At 39.6% G+C, this 24053-nt stretch overlaps 1 protein-coding gene across 5 annotated transcripts; it reads right to left on the bottom strand.

Annotated features, from left to right (window-relative positions):
* Positions 1-8696: 8696 nt before the first annotated feature.
* On the bottom strand, positions 8697-24022 carry LOC113153743. 5 transcript variants are annotated; one of them, XR_003297986.1, is made up of 16 exons: positions 23830-24022; positions 22862-22935; positions 18490-18559; positions 18067-18126; positions 17611-17655; positions 17424-17504; positions 17175-17295; positions 16812-16832; positions 16628-16654; positions 14137-14175; positions 13827-13850; positions 13086-13198; positions 12780-12809; positions 11469-11491; positions 11171-11230; positions 9963-10025 (listed from the first exon to the last, which is right to left on the bottom strand). XR_003297986.1 is itself a non-coding variant. In XM_026347531.1 (15 exons), the coding sequence occupies exons 3-15, from the start codon at positions 18529-18531 to the stop codon at positions 9948-9950; spliced, it is 729 nt and encodes a 242-aa protein (XP_026203316.1). In that variant the 5' UTR covers positions 18532-18559; positions 22862-22935; positions 23830-24020; the 3' UTR covers positions 8697-9947. The 5 variants fall into 5 exon arrangements, 4 of the variants coding, with proteins under 4 accessions (XP_026203316.1, XP_026203307.1, XP_026203290.1 ...); XM_026347531.1 differs by lacking the exon at positions 11469-11491 and having other exon boundaries at positions 8697-10025; positions 17175-17282; positions 17423-17504; positions 23830-24020; XM_026347522.1 differs by lacking the exon at positions 11469-11491 and having other exon boundaries at positions 8697-10025; positions 13086-13204; positions 13833-13850; positions 23830-24020.
* Between the last annotated feature and the right edge of the window lie 31 nt (positions 24023-24053).

Raw genomic sequence — 24053 nt, 5'->3', positions numbered from 1 at the left:
TTTGCACTTGTGGCTTCAAGAAATATATCAACTTGCAAATGTAAAACCAATGCTTTGTTATTGTAATAGAGTAGTCAGTAATCAAAATATGTGTCATTTTAGTGCAAGCATAATACAAAGGGGTTCAACTGAATCATTGGTATAGATCCTAGAAGGAGTCACAATAATATGGAGTGTATGTCTCCATGTTGATGAGTGAGGCACATGTAGAAAGAGACTTTGAATGCACACAGGGGTTAGAGGTCAAGGTGCAACCCACTGTATCAGAGCTCTTGTAGCTTGAACACTAAAATATTTATATTAAAATAAAATGTATAACATCATGAAAAACATGTACAAACTAACTGGAGAAATACACTAATGACACCTAGAAGGTGAACCACTCTGGACACTATATGCCAAATGCGGACACAGTGGAGCGTTTAAAACAAGAAATAAAAGATAAAACTAAAAACCCAGGCAAAACATCAAGTAGCACTGAAAGAAAACAAGCTAGTCTAGAACAAATACCTGTTAAGAGGTTATCTAGACTGGTGCACACAAAGCAGGGACTTTGTCATTACACTCCTTAAAAACTGCCAGCTACACAAAGCTAATAAATTACTAAATCAATAAGTCTAACTTTATATGACAACTAACACTTTGTGTATTTTGACAGTAAATTAAAAATATACCAAGTCGTATGCATTTTGTGCTAACGGTAGCAGATACAAAGAGACTAAGTGTTCAAATGAAAATGCAAAACAAACGTTAACAGACACCAAAAGTTAACAGTGAAACCAGGAACCGTTTCATCACTAGTCTTAAGTTCCTAATCAGGAGACGTCTTTCAAAGCTATTTAGCAAAATCCTCTTTTTGGTTATGTCTACATTTTCATGACTCTAGGGTGCATGTAGACACACAAAGTATTTTGTTTTACATTTTCTTGCTTCATGAAAAGTATTCCTCGAATATCAGCAAACATCTGTTATGTTGCATGACATAACTGCACCCATCTGAACTCTGTTTTCTACTCTAATTGACATCTTTGTGGCCTTTGTGGCCTGTGGCGATCATCAGTCAGCAAGCAGTACTACAGTACAGTTAACATTCTCTTTATGAACTTCATCACAGCTGTCATCAGTGAAAGAGTTTTTAAATGACGCAGATGTTCATTGTTTGGACTTGCTCCGTGATTGATTAAAGACTTTGGGACTTATATAAAAAAACCACTTGTGTACTGATTCACTTCACAAGTATTTACTTGTTGTATTCAGCGCTGTTCTCATGCAACATGGCAAAATGACAACATTTCTAAATGCTCCATACCGAAAAGATTAGTCTCCTTTATCTAAAGGGTGCCATAACCTGTTTCAAGTTGCTTTAATGTTTTATGTTCACAACGGATAATATTGTACTATGTAATCAACAACTGATAGACTGAGTTTTTATATTGAAAATTCACGAAATAAATTTCTCAGGACCACCGACCACCAATAAGGCAGTAGTTTGTTTTCTCTTGTGCAAGCGAGCATGCACTGATCAGCATAGTATCTAACACATGCAGTTCTTTTTATAGATTTCAGATGGGAGGGAGATGCTTTTCTGTTTGAATGTAAAAATCTACACAAATCTTACTTGACATTGTAATTGGTTTTCAAGGTGAATTCCATGCTGGAACATCCCGCCCTTTTCCTAAGATAAGAAATCAGGTGCACTGTCTTATTTTTAAGGACAAGGGCATGCTTCACAAGAGTCCCTTTAAGTTATGCAGTTTCATAGGAAACACAAATGTAAAAGAATAACTCTCTGTACCATTTTTCTAACATTTCCCTCCTGTTTATACATTTACAAACAATAGAAAACATAACAACGAAAAATAGTAGATATCAGAAAGATGATGAGACTTGCAGGCAGATTGGAGCCAGGTATGAAGACTGAGGCGCAGCACCAGCGGCAGCCATGTTGTGCTCAGAGAAGAGAAATGTATTCTAGTTGTTAAGTTATTTGTTCACACACACAGAAAAGTGTAAAATGACTAATGAGAAACAGTTTTTAAAAGTATATAAGGTAAAAATAGGATGAGAACGTGGAGGAGATAAACAATGTTTAACATACCCAAAACTGAACTTCTAGTCTTCCCTGCCAGACCCTCAACACAACACAACATCAGCATTAACATTGGATCTGCAGTGACTGTCCCTACTAAGTCAGCCAGAAACCTGGGGGTCATCATTGATGACCAGCTGACCTTCACGGAACATCGCCACGGTCTTTAGGTCGTGTAGATATGCCCTCCACAATATCAGAAAGATCAGACCCTATCTGACGGAGTACACAACCCAACTCATTGTACAGGCGTTGATCTTATCTCGCCTGGATTACTGCAATGCACTACTGATGGGTTTACCGGCATCCACGACCAAACCCCTCCAGATGATCCAAAATGCGGCAGCACGCCTCATTTTTAATCAACCTAAAAGGTCTCATGTCACACCGCTCTTCAGATCTTTGCACTGGCTTCCTGTGGCTGCAAGGATCAAGTTCAAAGCTCTGTCTCATGCCTACAGAGTTGTCAACTCCGCAGCTCCATCTTATCTCAGTTCAATAATTCAGGTCTACATCCCCTCCCGTCCACTGCGCTCAACCAGGGAACGTCGTCTGGTGGTACCAGCACCACACAGTCGACACCAAGGAAAACTGTTCAGCTCAGTGATCCCATGAAGGTGGAATGAGCTGCCTATCTCTGCACGCTCAGCCACCTCACTTGCAATCTTTAAAAAACTGCTGAAAACAGAACTCTTCATCATCTTCCTTTGCACTTAACTTACAATAAAAAAAAACAACAAAAAAAACTTTTCTACTCTTTCATTCTCACATCTCACATCACTTTTTCGATAGCACTTTGCTTTGATGTTGTTTCTTCTTGACTTAGATTTTGTTTGCTTGCCTTGTTCCTCACTTGTAAGTAGCTTTGGATAAAAGCGTCTACTAAATGACTAAATGTAAATGTAAATGTTTAGAGCAGACAGTTGCAAACATGAGTTTTCTGTGCGTCCGATCAAGTTCAATTTACATTTAGTCATTTAGTAGACGCTTTTATCCAAAGCAACTTACAAGGGCAGGCAGGGTAAGCGTCAGGAAGCCCTGCCTAAGGACCCCTACTGGAGGTAGGACTGGGATTTGAACCCCAGTCTCCCACACCACTATACTAACCAGCCGCCTAAGTTCCAAAATCACCATTGTCATTCCTTTAGGAGCAGGGCTCGGAGCAGGTGGGGAGGCATGGAAACACACAACAATCTGGCAGTAGGGAGAGGACTGAGGAGAGTTTTTGTTGGAAGTGGGGAACGCAAGTGAAACCATTCCATAATTAAGGCCTGGGAGAGCGAAGAGTGAAGTGGCTGATGGGTGGAGCAATGGTATTGGAGTCCAGGCGAAGAAGAAGAGAGGGGGTAATCCACAGCTGGGCGAGTGTCAGGCAGAAACGGTGACAGCCAGTGTTTATCCCACTATCTGAAATCGCCACGCTCCACCAATAAAATAAAAAAAAATTGTCAGAGTCAGTGGTGATGTTGTTTCTGTCCTTCTAAAGTCACTCTGCCCCACTGCATACCAGACATTGCCTTTGTTTGTGTTGGCGCTTTTCCCAAAAACATGCTCACGCCTCATCTACTCCATTATACTGTAGTACTCTATGGCAGATTGTGTTTGCATGTCAAGGCTACAGAAGCTTAAGCTTTCGTTTAGTCCCAGCCTATCTGGAAAAAGGGTTTGTGAAAATAAATACAAAACAAACAAACCAAAAGAAACACTGAACTAATTGCCCTGGCACACACACACAAAAAAACATTTGGATTCTATTGTCATTGTGACTTTTTCTAAAAATAAAATTGTCACGATAGGGCTGATGGTGCTGGAGTCATTCTGAGAACTACAGGTTAACTGCAGGTTACCTGTTTGCCATGCAGAGAGGCATTTCTGTTCCAAACAGAAGATTAGATTTTACAACGGGGCCACATGCATTACAGTTCTTCTCAATTGCTAAAGCACTACAACCAGGCTCTTCAACAATTAAACTACTGAACAACATTTATCAAAAGACTCTCCCAAATCCCTAAATTTCCCTGTTTTGACCCGAGTCAGATCTGTTGACCTGTTACTGCAGAACTCCACACACAAATCCCTTAATTTTTTGTAGCATACACCAAGTGGTCATTTCAAAAGCACTAGCAATTGAATACAGTACACTCAAGGCAGCAGAGCCTGAACTCAATTAGCACACAACTCAAAGAGTGAAAACTGAACACACATCAATCAGATCCTTAAACAGATTAGTAAAAGGGTCCGAATGAGTTCACTGAGTTTTGGAACAATGGGTCCACAGAGATATGAAGGAATAGGTTGAGGAGGAAGAAGGGGTATTTTTTCAGCATGACGGTGGAAAGTGTATGATTAAGGAACCTTATATCCATGTCCACCTCCTCTAGGCCATGGAACGAACCTGTCTAGACATATCGGTAGATACGTGCAAGGGGTGGATCAGGCATGCAAGAGGATTTTACCCCCGCTGCCTGGCTAGGCCCAATATAGAGATTCTCTGACCCTATCTATTCATTAATTCATTCATTTATTTATTCATTGTGTGTGTGTGTGTTGTCCAGTGTAGTACATGAATGAATAAAAATGTGCCAATGTATACATTGGTTGTGTCATCACATAAAAATGTTTTTGAGTGGGAAACCACAAGCAACATAGTTTGCTAACAAGATTTTTTGAGTGTAGAGCTTCATTTTTGACCTGAAAATAGGATGTCTGGGGAATTGGGTGAGACGTTGTGGATTTGTATTTACTGTTTTGAGAATATGAGGCAAAGTTTCAAGAAATGTGTTTGAGCAATTGAGAAAAACTATAATCGGGCAAAGAACCTCCCTCAATATGAAGACACAAATGCACTTGAGTGCTATGAATTGACCCCCTCATAATATAATCATAAATGGGTTACATTCTTCTCTTCCATTCAGCACAAGTGTGAGCTGAGCTCTGCATACTTCCATCTTCAAAAGACCATAGCTTGAACAAAACATGGAATACAAACATCTATTATTCTTGTTACCATTTTGTGGAGTCCTCTGAGGCTTATAAGCCTACACGATGACTGTAAGTGGGATACAAAGACTTACTGTGAGTCTGATAATGGCTGCTGTGAGCACCAGTTGCCATTTTTAACATGCAAGTTTAAACGGTTTCAGGTCGTGTTCAGAGCAAAAATTCAGTATTGACGTTGACCTTCATTTACTGACTGCAAATGGAGAAACCACACAAAATTGTTGCAAGTCTTTAATTAACCTAATATTAAGTTGTGTTGTGATCTTTTTTAAGCAACAAATAGTAATGATGGAAGGATGGGTGAGACATCAAGATTGAGCTCTCTGTCTGTGCAAGGGATGGATCAGGGATGCAAGAGGATTTTACCCCCGCTGCCTGGCTAGGCCCAATACCGAATGAATGAATACTGATCAGTTTCACCTGTTTTCTCCCACCAACATGTGAGCAGGTCTGCAGATCTTTGTTCTCTGCCAGATCGTCTGCGTTCTTCCCGAAGCGACTTCACAGCATTCTGATTCCTGACCCACTCTGTAACTCTGACCTGGTTCCACCTGTTTTCTGTCTCTGTGGATAACCCTCTTTTAGATTCTGGATTTCTTTGCCTTTCTCTCTCTCTGACTGCTTTGTGGATAACCCTGTTTTGGATTGTGGATAACCAGGTTTGGATTGTGGATTTTGGATTGTTGTCTGCCTCAGGCTTCACACGAAGACAGACTCTCGTAGTTCCAGCCTCAGCTGCCGCCCACTTCTCCACCTCACCTGCCCACCCCCGCTGCTTTTCCCCCCCTTCAGGATTCCATTCCCCTGCAATAACCACCCCTCTTCCGCTCTTAAAACCAGCAGTAGCCTGTCATGTCCTCTTATGCCTGGTAGCTGTCAAAACCTTACAGTACGATCTGGCATAAACCACAACCTTGAGTTTTGGAGACCGACGTAACTTGATGTCTCAGGTTGAGGGAGCTCTGTCTAATTATGAAAATCAGATGCCCTTACGTTTCACACTCTGGCAGCAGTGTGGAACCCCGGTGCCTTATATGATGCCTTCTATGCTTGCTTGGCCGAGAGAGTGAAGGATGAAATGGCAGCTCAGATCCTTCCTGAGGGTTTGGACAAACTCATTGAAATGGCGGACAGTATTGAGCGCTGTATCAAAGAGAGAGGAAAAGAGATAACCTTGCGTAACCTAAACTCATTGAGATCAAACCGCACACTTTTTCCGATGAGGTATTCTGGTCACTCTTCCCCTCCCTGGAGACCTAACGACAATTCTCAATCAGACATCAGACGACCCAGCAACTCACCTAGACTGACTTCCCATCAGTCCTCCCTGGAACTGACGCAAATAGGCAGAACAGGTCTCATCCCTGAGGAGCGCAGCAGGTGATTCTGCGACAATCTTCAGACTTATGCCCTGCCATCTCTGGTAACTGCTCTAGACGATCATTAAATTCGTCCCTGATCTTGACGAACTGTACCTGTTCAGTTAGGTATAGAAAATCACCATGAAGATATCACCTTTCATGTGATCAGATGGGGCCCCCGGGTCCCCCTTGTCCTTGGGGTCACATGGCTTTCATAAACACAACCCCTTCAATAATTGGAACTTGGGGAGAATTTGGAGCTGGAGGGCGACCTGTTCTTCTACCTGTCTCTCCCCAGGCCCTGCTTCAGAGGAAAGCTATTCTTATATTGCCACTTATAAGTGCCAAGAGAGTATCTCGACCTGAAGGAGGTGTTTAACAAAGTAAAGGCCACCTCACTACCACCGCACGACTGCTCCTTTTCCAGCTACTCAGTCTGCTCCTGACAGGGAGACCATGCAGAAGTGCTTGGCACACTTGGACACTATGATTGCCTGGTCATACCCTTCAGACTCAAACCCATCATCGCCAGCCCGCTTCATCAGTTGACCTCCACCAAATCCAGGTTTGATTGGACCCCGGAGGCCCAAGAGGCTTTCCGGAGATTAAAGGACTTGTTCACTTCTGCCACCGTTCTGACTTTACCTGACCCAGACAAACAGTTTGTGGAGGAGGTAGATGCCTCGGACATGGGAGTAGACATAGAAATCTTGGCAATCTGTAACCTGTAAAATAACATAGTTTTTGTCAGTGCAGGGCATGACATTTAACAACAGTTAATAGTCCATAACTGTACTCAATCTGGAAGCATTGCAGTTATGCAACATGTATGGCTATTAGGGCTCTGTGTTTAAGTATGTGTGTTTATGTGGTTTCTTTCTGATGAGTGCTTTTCTTCATAGGAGAGGCCTTGTAAGATGTTCTTAGTATGTAACAATAAAACGCATTATGTGGCAAAACATTTCCAGGAGGTCTTCAGAAACTCATTAAGTTTTATGGTAGGCTGGGTTTTCTCTGCACGGCAAGCCAGCTTTTTACAACTATAGACATGTGCTTACACTGGAGATCATACAGGGTAACATAATGCAAAGTAGAAATTCTTTGGAAAAAGATACAACCACAAAGCCACGGTGGATATGTCAGTGCCTGCATGGTGGTTACTGTACAGTCTTCTACTAAAGTAATAATCAGGCTAATTCATTTTGTTTTTGCTGTACACTGAAGACATCAGGGTAAAGCTTTATGTAAAGCTGTGTGCATTAAATCAAAACATTAAACAACACAGAAGATGGTTTGGATCATGAGTAGGTCTTTCCTTTTATACTGACCCAAAGTTTAAAAAGTCAAAGGTTTGGTTTTAAGTTCCTTGTTTGTAAAAACTGCTCACTGACTTCAACAAACTGACGGCTTTTCCAGGTTTGATTTTGAGGTGGCAGTGTGTTTTTGGATCATTGTCTTGCTGCATGATGATGCACATTAGGTTTGATGCATTTCTCTGTATATGTGCAGACAGAATGTTTCTGTCCACCTTAGAATTCAACCTGCTGCTGCTAACATGAAGAATTGCATCAACAAAGATCAGTGAGCCTGTTCCACAAGCAGCCATGCAGCCCAAGACACAATACAAATTCCACCATGGATCATTAATGAGCTTGTATGGTTTGGATCATGAGTCGGTTCTCACAGCGTTCACACTGTTGCTGTTGTCCTAGGCTACTGGCACTGGCAACTAGACTGGACGTTTCACTTTTCATCCAGAAGGTTTCATCAGTTCTGACTGAGTAGCGGGAAAAGCAGACTTAGAAACCCAGACTCGATGACTCCACCAGGTTATTAAGTCTGCTTGTCCAGCCAATCAGAACTAATAAAACCCTAACCCTTCTGCAGATACATAATTCAGGAGGTTGCATCACTGCTTTTCTTAGCAGTTCCAAGTGGCAGCAACATTGAGAAGGAGTATGAGAAACACTTATGTCTCACTGGCTGTGGAAGGAGCTAGTTTAGCAGAACTAATATCTTGTGCCTTTTGTTTTATATCCTGCATTTCCTGTTTTTACTGTGAAGCAACCACTGTTCCTTTTGAGACCACACTCACAGACTTACAAAGCAATCCTTAAGCTCAACCCAGTATTGCAGCTTGTGCATGTTCCATACACAGCTGCAGACAGTTTGATCAGCTCGCACCTGAAAACAAAGCTACAAAGCACAGCTTGTCATTTTAGGGGTGAATGCAGGTCGACCAAACACACAATGTCAGTGTGATTTTATTTCAATGTCATGCTTTTTGTATATTTTCCAACTACTCTGAGCTTTTAAAATGTTTTGAGTTTTAAAACTTGTATCAAAAAAAGGCCCAGACGCACAGAGCAGATGCTACATGAAGCGAATACACAGATAGACAATAAAGATAAATAATACAAAGATAGACCAAATAATCTTTTTTTCTGATTACTATTCACATTATAAAATATATGCCAAAGTACAATCTTTTCCCAAATCTTCCTCTGTCAGTAAAAAAAAAACATATATATATGTATATATATATTAAACACTGGTCACACCTGTACACAAATACACACATTAATCCAATTACGTCCGTCAAATAGTCAATAAATACCCACATTTTCTAATTCATGCAAAGACTGTAAGTGAACACATTACTTCAGATATAACAAGGCGTGTCTTCAGCTGTCAATATATAGCAACAGAATATTATGATGAAGACAATCTGTTTTATATTGCCAACTAAATATTTTTTTCTACAGCTCATGAAATATCTGATTATGTAAAGAAACATTTATTACTATGACATGTATTATTACTATTATTATTATTTTAGTACGGAAATAGCTTCAGGTTTCAACATTAGATGCCCTGGAAGGAATAATTTCATAATAATTTCCATGCATCACAAACAACAGCATAACTCCTGTAGTAATAAAAGTATTAAAGTTAATACAGTATTTTACATTTGTGTTGGTCGATGCAAACTGCTGTAGTTCTAACATAGTTCTAATGAAGCTCGACCAAAACAACAAGGTGGTAGGCAGTATTGTTGATGTATTTAATACCAGCCAGAGCACATATATTTATATTTTTTAATATTTCATTCTCATGTCTTATCCTCTTTCCCTCTGTCAGCTAGCTCACTGTCCTCCGTCATTGCCCCAGTGTCGGTGAACTCACATGTCAATAGGAAATTGTTCACAGGACTCAGCTCTGAGGTGACGTGCGGCTCCTGCTACACCTCGTTGCCTTTCTGTCTTGCTGGCTTGAGTACACCTTTCTGTTGGGTAGCCTGGCATGCTGCAGCTCGTTCATGTCGTGTTCTTTGTAAGAGTGAAACTGCAACTTAGAGTTTATCTTCTCTATTTAGGGCCCAAAGGCAATTGCAAACCACAGTCATTCAGTTCTCCCAATCTCAAGTAGTGTGGCGCTGATTGATGTGGCAGCAATATCCCACAGCTATGTTGCAACACAATATAAAGCTGCAGTTTTTACAGTACAGTCTGCATCGATCTATTTCCACTGGCGCCTTCTCTTCCAGTTGTATCAGCTAATGGTGTGATGACAGCCTGTCAAAGAAACACAAAAAAGACATGAGTGCATTTACTAAACTGATTCAGACTGTACAGCTGCACACCCCAAACTCACTGTGTGGGAACCATCAACATTTGTTTGTATGAACTCATCCAGACGATTGTGAGGAAATTATTTAACCCAGAGGTTGGGCTAAAAAAAAAAAAAAAAGCTTTTTACTTATCTTATCTTCATTTAAACTGTTTCTATTTCAAATACAAAATCCTTTTTTTCAGTGTCACTTTTTCTACATATAATACATTTTGAATCATTAGAGCTTCTTTTACTAATTCTGTCAGTTTGTGGGGAGATTTAATTATTTATTTATTTAAGTTTTTAGTAAAACTAAAATTGAAAAAGTATAAATACTGGGGGAATGAATGGGATTCAACTTGTTCACTAATTTGTTGCATCTTACAATATCATAATAAAGATAACCCTTAAATGATGCAGATCATCAAACTAATTTTAATATTACAGAAACATATACAAAATGCAGTTTCTAAATGGTGATTTCAGTTATTATGGGAAAGATGCTGTGATTAACCACAGTTTTTAAAAGCTGAGTTAAATTTGACTTGCACCACCCAGATCTGATTATTGCAGACCTGAAATGAATACACAAACATATAGTGGACCTCTCAATCAAAAACAAAGTCCACAGTTTGTCCAGAGCCAGAGATGATTGAGGAAAAAGAGAAACTTCTGAGTGTGACCATAAATCCAAAGTTACCCTTTGTATGTTCTTTGCACTCTGCTACGACTGTGTTTATGCTGTTTTCAAACTGAGTCAGCTGCAGCCAGGAAAAACTATGCCAGAGTGCTAGTGTCTGACATAGGCCGTTGTGGGTGGTGTGGATCGAGCCTGACCAGGGATTGAGATTGAGCGAGAATTTTAAAATAGACTACCAAAAGACTGGTTTTGACAAAACCACGAAATAGAAAAAAAACGCATGGCGTGAACTTCTAACATACTTAGTTTGTGTCTACAGGCACCCATGAGTCATAAATAACCAAAAAGTGAATTTCACATAATATGGGCTTATTTTGTTGTCACAGAATGACAATAAAAAGATATTTTCTTAGGACAGTAAAAACAGTGCTAGGATAGCTAGCTGTGCATGTCCATTCTCATAATTACCTGTAACAACTCTGTGGCCTCTATGTCATTGTTGTTTGCAGATATTTTCTGTGGCAGTGACTAAAAGAGAGAGAAAAGATCAACTCATGTATCAATTTCATTTAATAATAGGATAACTAACTAAGCTCCCAGTGAGTATGACAAAGGATGCCGGGGAGAGGTAGGGGTGAGCATGACGGAGCAGAGGGAGGGAGTGCTCGGTGGAGCAGAGTGGTGTGCTTTAAAGACTCGTGTTATTCATGCTTCATTTCCAGAACTTGCACTAATTGTTAGTTAGTGTATTAGTTTGGTGTATTACCTCCAGTGGTGGAGAATCCCTCACTAAATGATATAACACACAAGTAAAAAGCATTTAATGCAATCTAAACTTTAAAAACAAATAAATAATTACAAATAATAAGAAGAAGCTGCATTGCATAGTACAAGCTGGGGATGTACAGCCCTGCACTGGATGTCTGAGCCTTATTTCTTTCACTGTTGTGTGTACACTCATATATTTATTTATTGTTTTGTCTTAATTTCAATGACAATTATTTTAGTGCATTGTTAATAGTAACTTGCAAAAACTGATTGATGGATGGAAGAATGGATGCTGAAAATATGCAGTTCTAGCTTGTTAACTTGTTAATGGGCAATGTATTCTGTAGTAATGGAAACAATTATTCACCCTCTTGCATGTTTCACACCTTCATTCACAATATGAATCAATCATGGTCAATACAAGTTGGAGACCTAATCCAGCTGAGGTCTGAGGTCTAGCCATTTGGTGCCGGTGGTCCCCCACAGTTCATGAAATGGGGATCACCTGAGTGCAGTGAATGTGTCTCGAGCAGTAGCATGATAGGTCAGGACACAGACTTATAACCAACAAGGAATTTGTGGCTGGGCTGTTCATGCCCGATCCCTGCTCAACCTGACAGAACTTGAGCAGTTTTGCAAAGAAGAATGTGATGTGATCCAGACGTGCAAGCCTAATTGAGACCTATCCAGCTGTGATTGCAAACAAAGGTGCATCTACCAAATCCTGATTTGAAGATTGTAAATGTTTATGCATATATCTCACCTAACATGTTTTTCATTACTTTGTAGAAACCTGTTTTCGCTTTTCTGATTTTTTTGTTAATTATTATTTTTTTATTGACCATGGTTGATTTATAATGTTAATAACAGGGTGAAACATCCAGGGGGGTCAGTACTTTTTATAGGCACTGTACACCAAACTGTAATCTGAAACCTTTCAATCGTAGCCAGTCTCAAACACAGCATGTGGTTTATCAGTGTAAGCTAGAGAGCAGACCTCTTCCTTTCTAGTCCATTAATAATAAATTGGCGCTAATGTGACTTTTCCTGGTTATCATGCATTAGCGTGACCCCAGTTTTACCTCCTGCATTTAGATTCATTGTTCTAAATACACACCACAGGATTAGACTATTTAAAAACAATGATAAGATTAAGAGTAGTAAGTACAGTAGCATGGGTAAAATTACCTACATGTACTCTTTTATTTATCTAGATAGAATATAAAAGCATAAGTATTGGAGACCTGGACTGGTTAAGAAAGAGTAAACTATATATTTTTCCATTAGTGTAAAATAGTTGAAAAATTACCTGTAGCCCTATTGGTGCTTGACGTTCATCCTGAAAAAGAAAAAGCAATAGTTTGATGCTGCACTATGGAAAATGCTATTTGCAGCCAAACAACAGTACTTATTCACCACCCTTAGCAGATTTTAGGTAACACTGAGATACAGTGTTTCCTTTAAAATATCCACTAGCCTTCACAGGAAATGTGTAATATACACCCCATGAGTCTTTATGCTAATGATATTCACAGTGCACCTGCTGTTGGGCCTACACTCCTTTAGTGGGGCTGTTGTCCACGTAAGTCAATAATTTAAACACGTTTTTGCTCACGCTCTCGCTCTGTGTCCTGATTCGTGTCGCCTGCCGCATGTACAGGTAAACAGCTAGTGGCAGGACCAGGTTGAGGGCCATGGAGATGATGATGATCAGACTTTTCAACGTATCTGTTTAAGATGAGAAAAGTAGTTAATTAGCTAAATGGCTTGTTAAAAACTGAACTCTGTTACTAAACTACAGGAAATCCAAATATAAAAAAAAGGATATTTTAGTTATGTCTTGTTAAATAAAAACAACAATAATAGATTTTGTAAAAACAAACAATACTTAATAATTGAAAATAATAATAAAATAACTGATCCTAATGCAACCAGAGGGTGTATATATACAGAAAAGTCATGTACAAACTCGTTACTTAATCTATCTATCAAACGCGTTTAGACAGCTTGCATGCTGTTCATCAAAAGGTTGAAAGAATTTGAAAAATCCTCCACAAACAAACCCAAACAGGTGGTTCCTGTACAGCCCCTCCTCTGTGCAGGTGAGGCTGCTGGAAATATTTTCTTTGGCTATGCAACTAAGATTATTTTTACCATTTGGTTTACAGTTTCTGTCTCTGCAAAATCCAAAATACACAACGTTGGTGGAGTTAAAAAAATATTTCCGCTACACACTTAGTTATGGCAGCATAATGAAAATAAACATAGGAAAAAAAACTAGAATAGTAGTAGTGTTACAGACTCAGTACTTTAAATGAAGCAAAGGATGTATTTAGTTTACTCTGTACTGACTTACCTGTTTTGTTTGTTTCGTTAGCATCTATGGATGAAAGAAAAAAAAAAAGTCAGTCAATTGCAAATCTATGGTGTAATTATTCATGTAAAACTCATACTCTCTGTTTGCGACACACATAGGTCACACTGGGCCTCATTTCCTTATTTTTCTCTATTTAAAGCACCAAGGTATTATATTGCAGCTTCAAAACTATTATATAACAGTTTAAATCATTTGTTTTTGTCTGTTTTATTTTTAAATCAACATAAGTCTCCATCTAATAAATGTTTTTTATTTACGCAAACATTTTGAATCATAAAAAAAATCTTACCGGTTGCATTTCCGCCTAGTTTGCTTGATGATGATGAATCTATGGAAAAAGGAAAGGAGGTATGTCAATACAGTGATCCACTATTTGAGATCTTCTATGATGTAATAACAATCATCATGGTTCTGTTAAGGCTTCACAGATAGAACTGGACATTTTTCTATCATTTATTATGTGCATTAACAGATTAGTGGGATAATATTGTTCATGATTTGAGATCACAACATCTGTTCAACTTCAAATCTGCACAGGAGAGGGTTTAGTTTAAACTAGACAGCAACTCAGATTTGAACAGTGCTGAAGCAGGAAGTCTATCCAGCTAAGAATGTGTAGCATCGGGCACATTCAGGAAAATAAAGATGTGTGTTTGTAACACGTGGTAACAATTAAAGGTGGGGCGTAGGATTCACATTTCATTTTGTAGACGCATTTTGCCTAGATGATTAAATGTAGCTTTTCTAATCCACTTCTCATGTTAGTCTAATGAACCAATGCATATCCAGATAGAACTATTCAGCATTAAAGCATCCACCATTTGATCCTGGATCTGTTTTGTCACTTTCAAAGAAGAGGTCCCTTTTAGTGAGTAAAGAGTAGAGCACAGCAATTAAGCTTCTCTGTGGAAAGCATCCATCCCTGTGAGTCATGCAGCAGATGTGACCGTCTTAAATTTTTGTTGTGCACTGGTGATCTGCAATGTAACAACTCCAGCACCAACTTAGAACAATGGACGTCTTCTATAAGATTTGTTTAGTATCACATGACAGATGCTCATCTAGCTTACCATGCATTTTTGTTGATGACAATGTTGCAGTTGTTGTTGATGACACTGTTGCCATTTCTGAAAGCTTTTTTGATGCTGCTGTTGCTGGTGACAATGTTGTTGTATTTTGCAGTGTTGTTGCCGCTGGGGCTGTTGTTGGTGACAATGTTGTTGTATTTTGCAGTGTTGTTGCTGCTGTTGCTGTTGTTGGTGACAATGTTGTTGTATTTTGCAGTGTTGTTGCCGCTGGGGCTGTTGTTGGTGACAATGTTGTTGTATTTTGCACTGTTGTTGCTGCTGTTGCTGTTGTTGGTAACAATGTTGTTGTATTTTGCAGTGTTGTTGCCGCTGGAGCTGTTGTTGGTGACAATGTTGTTGTATTTTGCAGTGTTGTTGCCGCTGTTGCTGTTGTTGGTAACAATGTTGTTGTATTTTGCAGTGTTGTTGCCGCTGTTGCTGTTGTTGGTGACAATGTTGTTGTATTTTGCAGTGTTTTTGCCGCTGTTGCTGGTGACAATGTTGTTGTATTTTGCAGTGTTGTTGCTGCTGTTGCTGTTGTTGGTGACAATGTTGTTGTATTTTGCAGTGTTGTTGCTGCTGTTGCTGTTGTTGGTGACAATGTTGTTGTATTTTGCAGTGTTGTTGCTGCTGTTGCTGTTGTTGTTGTCAATGTTGTTGTCGATTTTGATGGTGTTGGTGATGCTGCCGTTGTTGATGACAACATTGTAGTTGGGATTGTTGTTGTTGCTGCTGATAAGTTTAAATGTATCAGTAAGAAGAGACAAAAATAATGTTACAATACTGTAAATAGTGTTAATATAATATAATATCTGTATTTGTCATAGTGTTAGTATTAGTAATATAGGTTAAAAGTACAGCAATGGTTATTTGTGTTACATGTGTTGGTGGTTGTGTCATTAGTTGTTGTAAAGAAGATAAGATAAAATTTCATATTTATTTATTTAACTTTAAATATTATTCCACCAGATTTTACCTGATTTATCAGTTAGGCAGTTTTAATCACACGGATCGCTTTTACAGTATGTATGACAGATACACAACGTAATACCTACCATAGGAGGTAGTTGTCAGCTGTCAGTCACAAAGGTTACACTATTGACTATGAATGTCTGAGTGTGATTGTTTTCTGTTTTAATTCAGCTCATCAGTAAAATATCTAAGTAGTAATTAAACGTAATGAAGATGTTGTCTTTGTTCTTTTGGATACAACTGCTGTAAAAGTGCTTTATCCTTCATTGGTGTACATTTGTGTTTCCGGTCATCTCCATGGAAAAGTTAAGGGCTTTGTTTTATTAAACAACATTTTAACAATTATTAATATTAGCTAATCATTTGGGGTTTAACTGTACATGTCAATGTGCTGCAACTGAGATGTTTGTGCTGTACATGTCAGTATTAAAATATGGACAGACTGATTGTGCTATTAGAGTTCACTGTAGATCTGCTATGCCTTAACTTTTCCAGGAGCACCATTTGAAATTTTTAATATAGAGTTTTTGTTTTTGTTTATGACCAAATATCTGCAAAACTAATGACACTCCATCCAGCCCCAGCTGTGCTGAATTAGTTGAAATGTTAGTATGCTGCACTATACTAAGGCAGGAAAAAATTAAACATGCTTAGCATTAGCATTCAATGGCAAGCATAATTTATGGGATTTCATGCAGCAAAATCAGCACCAACATGCACTTCTTAAAATGTGCGACTTACCCATAGAATACAGGGTGCAGAGATGTTCTACAAAATATGACAATAATGCATAATTTAAGGTAATGAACTGCAAAAAGTTTAATTGTTCTCAGAGACAGTAACGGCAAGTACAGACACACTCCTGGACAGTGAAAACTGTCATGATCATGACATACCACCCACAAAATGCAGCACGTTTACCCACCGTAGTCATTGTAATTGCAGCCTATAAAGAAAGACAAGAATCATGAATTTTTAAACTTAACAAAAACATAGAAAGACAATAATTGTGAATTATAGTTAGACATCATTTTGCAGACAATTTAACTCCCAATTAAATTGTGCTTAACATCTAAGATCATCAACAAGACCTTTATGTTTTCAAATGCAGAATTTCTTTCTAGTGTTTCTTCCTCAGTAACATCCATAATCTTTAGGTATTTGTTTGCAAAAAATATTATCAAATTTTTGAATAAGATTTAGTAGTGGCAATAGTAGCAGAATCTCAGCCCCACCAGGGTAGAGCAGCAGCAACTTAGTGTGAAAATATGATTTGTGTGATTCATACCCGAAATGCCTTCTAGTTCCAGGTCTCTGGCAGTTGAGCACAAGAAGTTGTAGGAAGACACAACCCCCAAAGTTTCATTGTAACACTTTTCTGACTCATTCCAATGATTGGTCTGGGGCTCCTGGTAAAAGGGCATCATTTTATATTTCAGAATAATTTCTGAATTATTCATAAAAGCCATAAAAAAGACCATAAAAGCAAACTGACTTATTTTTGAAAAAAACAAAACAAAACATGTCATTGACTCACCCCTTCATAGCAATGCCATAGTATAAAACAACTTTTATTATTTTCTCTGCACTCTTTCTCCAGAGTACATCTGTTTAAGTCCTGTGTTGGAGAAGAGGACACATGTAAACTCACTGAGATATAATTCAGTTCAGTCCATATTGAACAACATATATCTACACTCTTGTACCGTGTTTCAGTAATTTACCTTAGAATCCTTCGGTTTTCTAAGGGTGTAGGTTTCTGTCAGATTCTTTGTGAACAGAGAAGTAGACAAAGAGAATATTAATAGTTAAACTCTTATTTATTGATGATTGATCTTATTTTCATTGTTTTCTGACTCATATAGTACAGTAGAGTACAGTATACAACTATATTATTATCTACCAATTCTTACTATAAAAACCTCATGCATGAATGCTTTAATCATATTATAGTGATCTTGGCTATAATCATCCTTGTACCCGTTTTGAAAGATAGAAATTAATTTACAGGTGGAAAAAAGTGTTAAAGCACACTAAGACACATACAGGCACAATGACCAACATTTTATGTCGCTGGACACCCTGATAAATAATGTTTTGGCAAGCTCGTCAGACATTAAGTATGAAGGTACATTAAGTAAAGTAAAGCAATATTGAATTAAAAAATAATAAATATATACCCAGCTTGACACGTTGAAATACTCGTAACAGTTTTCCTCTGACATGTCAGTCAGAAATACCTACAGAAAAGAAAATGAACAGATTGAAAGTAAGTGTCTTGTAAATGATCTGGTAGGAAACACATGACAAAAATACAATTCAATAATAAGTATGGCACCAACTAATGCAACCATTTAAAAGCAGGTTGTACGGTTAACAACTCTGACTCTGAGTTTGTGATTTTTTATTTAAAGATGTCCTTGTGTCTTGTTATTGCTAAACAAAGCTTGATGGAAAACAACAGTAGGTCTGAAACAGTGGGCTATGTGAAATGCATTTTACTGTTTAATCTGTGTTCCTCTTCTAGGAGCTGGATAAACATTCGAAAACACATCCTCTGAACAAAGCTGGGAACTGCACACTGCACTTCTGTTGACACTTACAAAGAGAAACAGGCAACAAGTAACGTATCTCCATGGTGTCATGTTGTCACTGTGACCATCAAGATATCAACTGGGGGAGAAGAAGTAGAGAGGGGGAAAAGGTATATTACAGAACAACATTAGGGTGTGTCTCTGAATCAATCATTGTTTAGACATTCATACAAAACAAGAACAGAGTACCCTCCTTGTAATCTTTCCTTCAATTTATTCAATGCCAAAAACAACTGCACACACACTGAGAGCAAGGTTCAAGTTGATGGTAAATACAGCAGCGAGGAAGTGGAAGTCACATTCCACCTCACACTCATCACCGCTTTGTCGCAGCACAGCTCAGCAATTTCAACATTTTTGCCATGTGAGCTGCTGCATCGCTTCTGTTATTATACAATATCAAAAATACAACGCCAACACATGGTTTTATTCCAGGAAATTAGAAGTGGCTGATTATGGGTTGTAGCGTTGACAGTGCTAGACCAACATGTTTCTACAAGCCTGTCCTCTGAGGCAGTGAGCGACTGTAAAAGTTGATGTGTGAGTGTAGCATTTAATCAGATACTACAACCATCTGACAGCTTTTCTGCTACTTTACAAATTCAGAGTTGTGAATAAAACACACATCTGATTGTAGACTCTGTTTTACTCATGAACAACAACTCCAATTAGAGATGAAAGAATTCATCTGGAAAGAAAAGTAATGAGCAATGATTCTGATTACCACTGAATCTATACAGTCAAACCTTCCTAATAAATATGATCAATTACTTTTGTTTTAGGGGCGTCAAACTCCAATTCTCAGTGGGCCAATTGCAATATATATTGAAACATTTACTGCAATTGTGCATGTTTTCCATTTCCATATGTGATGTTAAACCTTTTCATATGGAAACAAACTTTAGTTTTGCATAAACATTGAATCTGGAGCAAGTAAAGCTTAATATAATTAACAAATGAGAAATTAGATTTGAAATGAAACACACATCAGTGCTATTTGCTTCTTATTTAAATAAAATTAAATAAATTATTATGTCTATATCTGTACTCCTTCCAGTTCCTTTTTAATGAAAATCTTTTTTCACAAGCCAACAACAAAACAACAACAACAACAAAAATACTTCAATGAAAATACAACTTTCAGCTATTAACAGTCCATGTCTTAAAATAGGAAAAGTTCATGAACACAGCATCATTCAAGTTCAGTTTGCTTCACTCTAATTTACTCTGATTTACTCTGATTTACTCTAATTTACTCTGATTTACTCTGATTTACTCTAATTTACTCTAATTTACTCTGATTTAATCTGATGCACATTGGTTCCAGTCAGATACCTGGCATCTCTTCTTAGATGTCTGGGGTTTGGCTCTGAGCTGAGGAAATCCTCAAGACTGAGTGAAGGTGTTCATCAGTGAGACGACTCCTGAGTGGAGTTTTGTTCATCTTCATCAACATAGATCTGTGCTGTCCATGATACAGAGCATTTGAGCAGTCAGAGTGTCAACAGCAAACGGATTACTGAGCAGATCAAATCTGCATTTCTGGGCTTCAAAGTCTGCAAATCGTAGGTAAACTTGAGGCGGAGTTCTTTTAGTGAACTGTGAAGAGGTCACTGGTTGCATAGATGCTAATGTTTGTCAAGAAAAGGAGGGGGGGGGGCGTTTACTGGTCTGGACTGACGCACTAACTAAACATTCTGGGAATTGTAGTATCAGAGGTGTCTGTGCTGGGGGGGGGGGGGTCATTTCATATGATCTCGGGCCTGTTTTGGTGAGGAAATAAGAGGAAGAGGAACTAACACCCATGTGTCCGTGGAACAGGTGGATCATGTGGGAGATGGTGCGCGCACACCGTGTGTATGTGTGTGTGTAGAGTTGTGTGTGTGTGGGTGTGTAGTTGTGTGTATGGGTGTGTAGTTGTGTGTATGGGTGTGTAGTTGTGTGTATGGGTGTGTAGTTGTGTGTATGGGTGTGTAGTTGTGTGTATGGGTGTGTGGGTGCGCCGAGAGGAGTTGCTTAATAGTGGATTTACTAGCTGAACCGACATTACGAGCGAATTCCGGCGGTCTCTACACCCAGGGCTCGGTGGAGTGTTGCCGGGTCTAGGAGGCCTGCTAGCTCGGCTACGACAGTAACCTCACAGACTGGCAGCTCATCTGTGATGGCTGTGTGACGATCGCACGGAGACCTGGCTTCATCCAGCCAACTGGAGGAGAGCCATCTACACCTACTGCTCCCCAGAGCTGGAACTACTGACTGTCACATGCAGGCCGGTCTATCTACCAGAGAGATCACTGTGGTCGTTGTCACCATCATCTATATCCCACCGGATGCTAACGTTAACATAGCGGTCTCCAAGCTCTATGACGTCATCAGCAAGCAGCAACAGACTCATCCCGAGGGGGATTTTAATGAAGCTCTCCCTACGTTTGTGCAATATGTGACTTTAGATCACGTTACAGCAGCTGTAAACCCTGGACCCTGTTAGGAGCTTACTAGACCTGAGCAGGCTCAACGGCCTTCCAACCTTCAGCCACTCATCCTGCAGGAACATGGTGTGAGAGCAGTTTGAAGGCTGTGAACTCCAAGAAAGCTGCAGGACCAGATAAAGACTTTTTATCGGGCCGCCCCCAAACAGTGAGAGCTGGGCCCTTGGGATCTTCCTCCCTCACGCTCAGCACAGCCTCTCGATGATTGAGTTACATCAAGGGGGGCTGTGTGGAGAGGGTCTTCTCCTGGGGGCTGTGGAGAAATCAAGTGGAGCAACAGCTGTTGACTTTTTTCTATCGTTGTATGATAGAAAGTGGAACAACAACCGTGGACAGGAAAGCTCTGCAGAGCGTAATAAGTTCAGCACAAAGAACCATCGGCTGCTCCCTCACCTCAATACAAGAGATTGCAAAGTCACGGTGTCTCAGTAGAACCAGGAAAATCCTACGAGACTCACACCCTGGTCAGTGTCTCTTCACCCTCCTGCCCGAGGGCAAGAGATACAGGAGTATAAAAAGGCGGACAAACAGGCTGAAAAACAGTTTTTACCACTGGGCTGTCAGACTACTAAACACTGCCTACCTGTCATACACAGATCATACAGACCTTCTACAATACATGTGCAATATGTATGTGTGGACAGTGACTATGCGACAGTGATTAGTGTGGGACGTGTTTTTATTTATACTATTTATATTTTATACTGTATTGTTCGCACCAAGATGCATTCATGATGTGCAATCACAATAAAGGCTATTCTATTCTGTTCTATTCTATTCTATTCTATTCTATTCTATTCTATTCTATTCTATAAATCTTCAGACAGCCAACTAATATTTTTTGCCAGTGCAGTGTTTCCTACATAGATTCTACTTATCACTTCACGTCACCTTTTTTTTTTTTTTTCGTTAGTGATGGCTAAAGGACATTTTCCCAGTTCAACAAGTACAAATAGAGAAAACAATAGTGAACCAACACGGATATGTCAGTCATTCCAAATTTAGTCCAAGAGCACGGTAATGACTCATCCCAGAAGTCAAAGAAGATTAATGGAAAACATCCAAGAAAGCACCAGAACAGCAGCACAGAGGCAGCAGTGAACTGCGGAAATGCTTTCCTCTGTTTGGGTCTGGGCAGCCTGTAGGGATTGAGGGGAGTTTTGTGCATGTGTAGCCAACCACAGCACCCAACCACAGCACCCACCCACAGTTCATCTGGTCCTGAACAACATCCACAATCTGACCTTGTGTAAAAATCTGTTGGCACTGAGTGAAATCACTAGTTTACCTAATTTAGTAGTCGAAGATAAAAAGAGGCACTGTTTAGAAGTTGAAATGAACAGTGAATGTATTTACTCTGAGAGCCCAAAAGCCTGCATTGTTTGTGTAAGTAATGATATGGACAGCTCCTGGTGCTGAAACAATGCACTGTACATACGTATAAGTCTATCATTTACAGCAGGAAACTGCAGCTGGGCTACTTACTGTTTTGGCTACTTAGGACATGTGAAATAATAATGAAATAATATACTTTATAGATCAGCCACATAAGATGAACTTCCCAACAGATACGAAATAACATTAAGGTTTCGAACGTACAGGCCACAATAAAGAGCACAGTGGAACGGTTTAGTAGCTACAGGAAAACCCCAAAAACACACGACTCAGAAACAACAACAACCGACGCACAGCAACAACCCCTGCATCACTTCAGCAGCAGGTACAGTGCTGCACCTCCCTTGAACTGGTCACTACTAAATATTTGAGTACGGGCAGTGGAAACGTATCAACCGGTCACACCCTTTCCCCCACTCACACACACACACACACACACACACACACACACACACACACACACACACACACATATGCACTTTTGAAAAACATTTTACCTGCGTGTGTCTGTTGTTAATGTCCAGCAGTCTTACACAACCACCAGTCTCAGCGTCATGCTGCAAACATCAATCTGAGCGGAGGGGGAAAAAACACCAGTGAATAATTTTGTCCCGTTTCCATGTGGTTTCTATACGTCTGCATTTTCTAGATGGTCACCACAGAGGAAGTCTTCAGATTTACAGAACACCACAGACAGAGCAAAAGTGCAAAGCCACATATTAAAGGAAGTGGAACCAGAACATTTTAGGCATATTTGCTGAATAATGAACACGTGTTGAGGATAGATTATAAATTCTGATCATTGCTATAGAACAACCATGCGTTGACCACCAGTGTTTTGTGATGCTGGATGATACAAGAGCCTGTGTGAGTTGGCTAAATAGTCCCGTACACATAGAAAAAAAAAAATTAAATAGTCTTTAAAATGTATAAAAAGGTGTTAAAAACATTTAGAACAAATATTTCCTCAATATTACATTGACAATGTAAAATAAACAAATAAATAAAAATGCTTACTGGTGTCTAAACTATTTCTATGCATGCAATTTTGAGATTTCCTTAGTTTTATGAACGCATCCTCACCTCTCGTTATTTTCCTCTGATTAAATAAGAACATGCAGAAACATGTTGTCAAATGAACAACAATCATTTAGCACCCGGGTGTTGAATCCTTTCAGAGTATTTAGATGATCAGACACAGACACACACTCAGCGTCACGCTGCTGCTGCTGCTGCTGCTGCTGCTGCTGCTGCTGCTCAGGACGCGCTCGGCTCCTTCACACACACAAACACACACACACACACACGTCGCAGCTGTGCATGCATGTCCAACACCAGGACAGGCCGAGTGTCTGCTCCCAGTTCAGGAGAGACGACAAACTGTCCCACGGGTTGGGGACGTGTTGTCCTGCGTGATAAGTGTCCCCCTGAAGCTGTGCTGGCTGCGTCTTTGTCTTTTTCTTACCGTGCTGAGCTGTCGGTGCTGCGTCCGTCTGCTCTGCTCCATGCTGCGCTTAATCTCACTTTACTTTCACTTTCACCACTTCAGTCTCTCCTCCCCTCGCTTATCATCCCTGGGATTTCCAGATTTAAGGGGTGTGCTAATTAAAGAAACGACAGTAACGGTGGGAAGTGGAGGACCCCTGCCCTCCACCTATTCATCCAGCCTGTGGTGGAGTTGTGCCCGGG

This window comes from Anabas testudineus, chromosome 8 (genome assembly GCF_900324465.2).
Source record: "Anabas testudineus chromosome 8, fAnaTes1.2, whole genome shotgun sequence".
In the NCBI taxonomy this organism is placed as follows: domain Eukaryota; kingdom Metazoa; phylum Chordata; class Actinopteri; order Anabantiformes; family Anabantidae; genus Anabas; species Anabas testudineus.
Note: the sequence above shows the minus strand (reverse complement) of the source record. Positions and strands in the feature narration are given on the sequence as shown.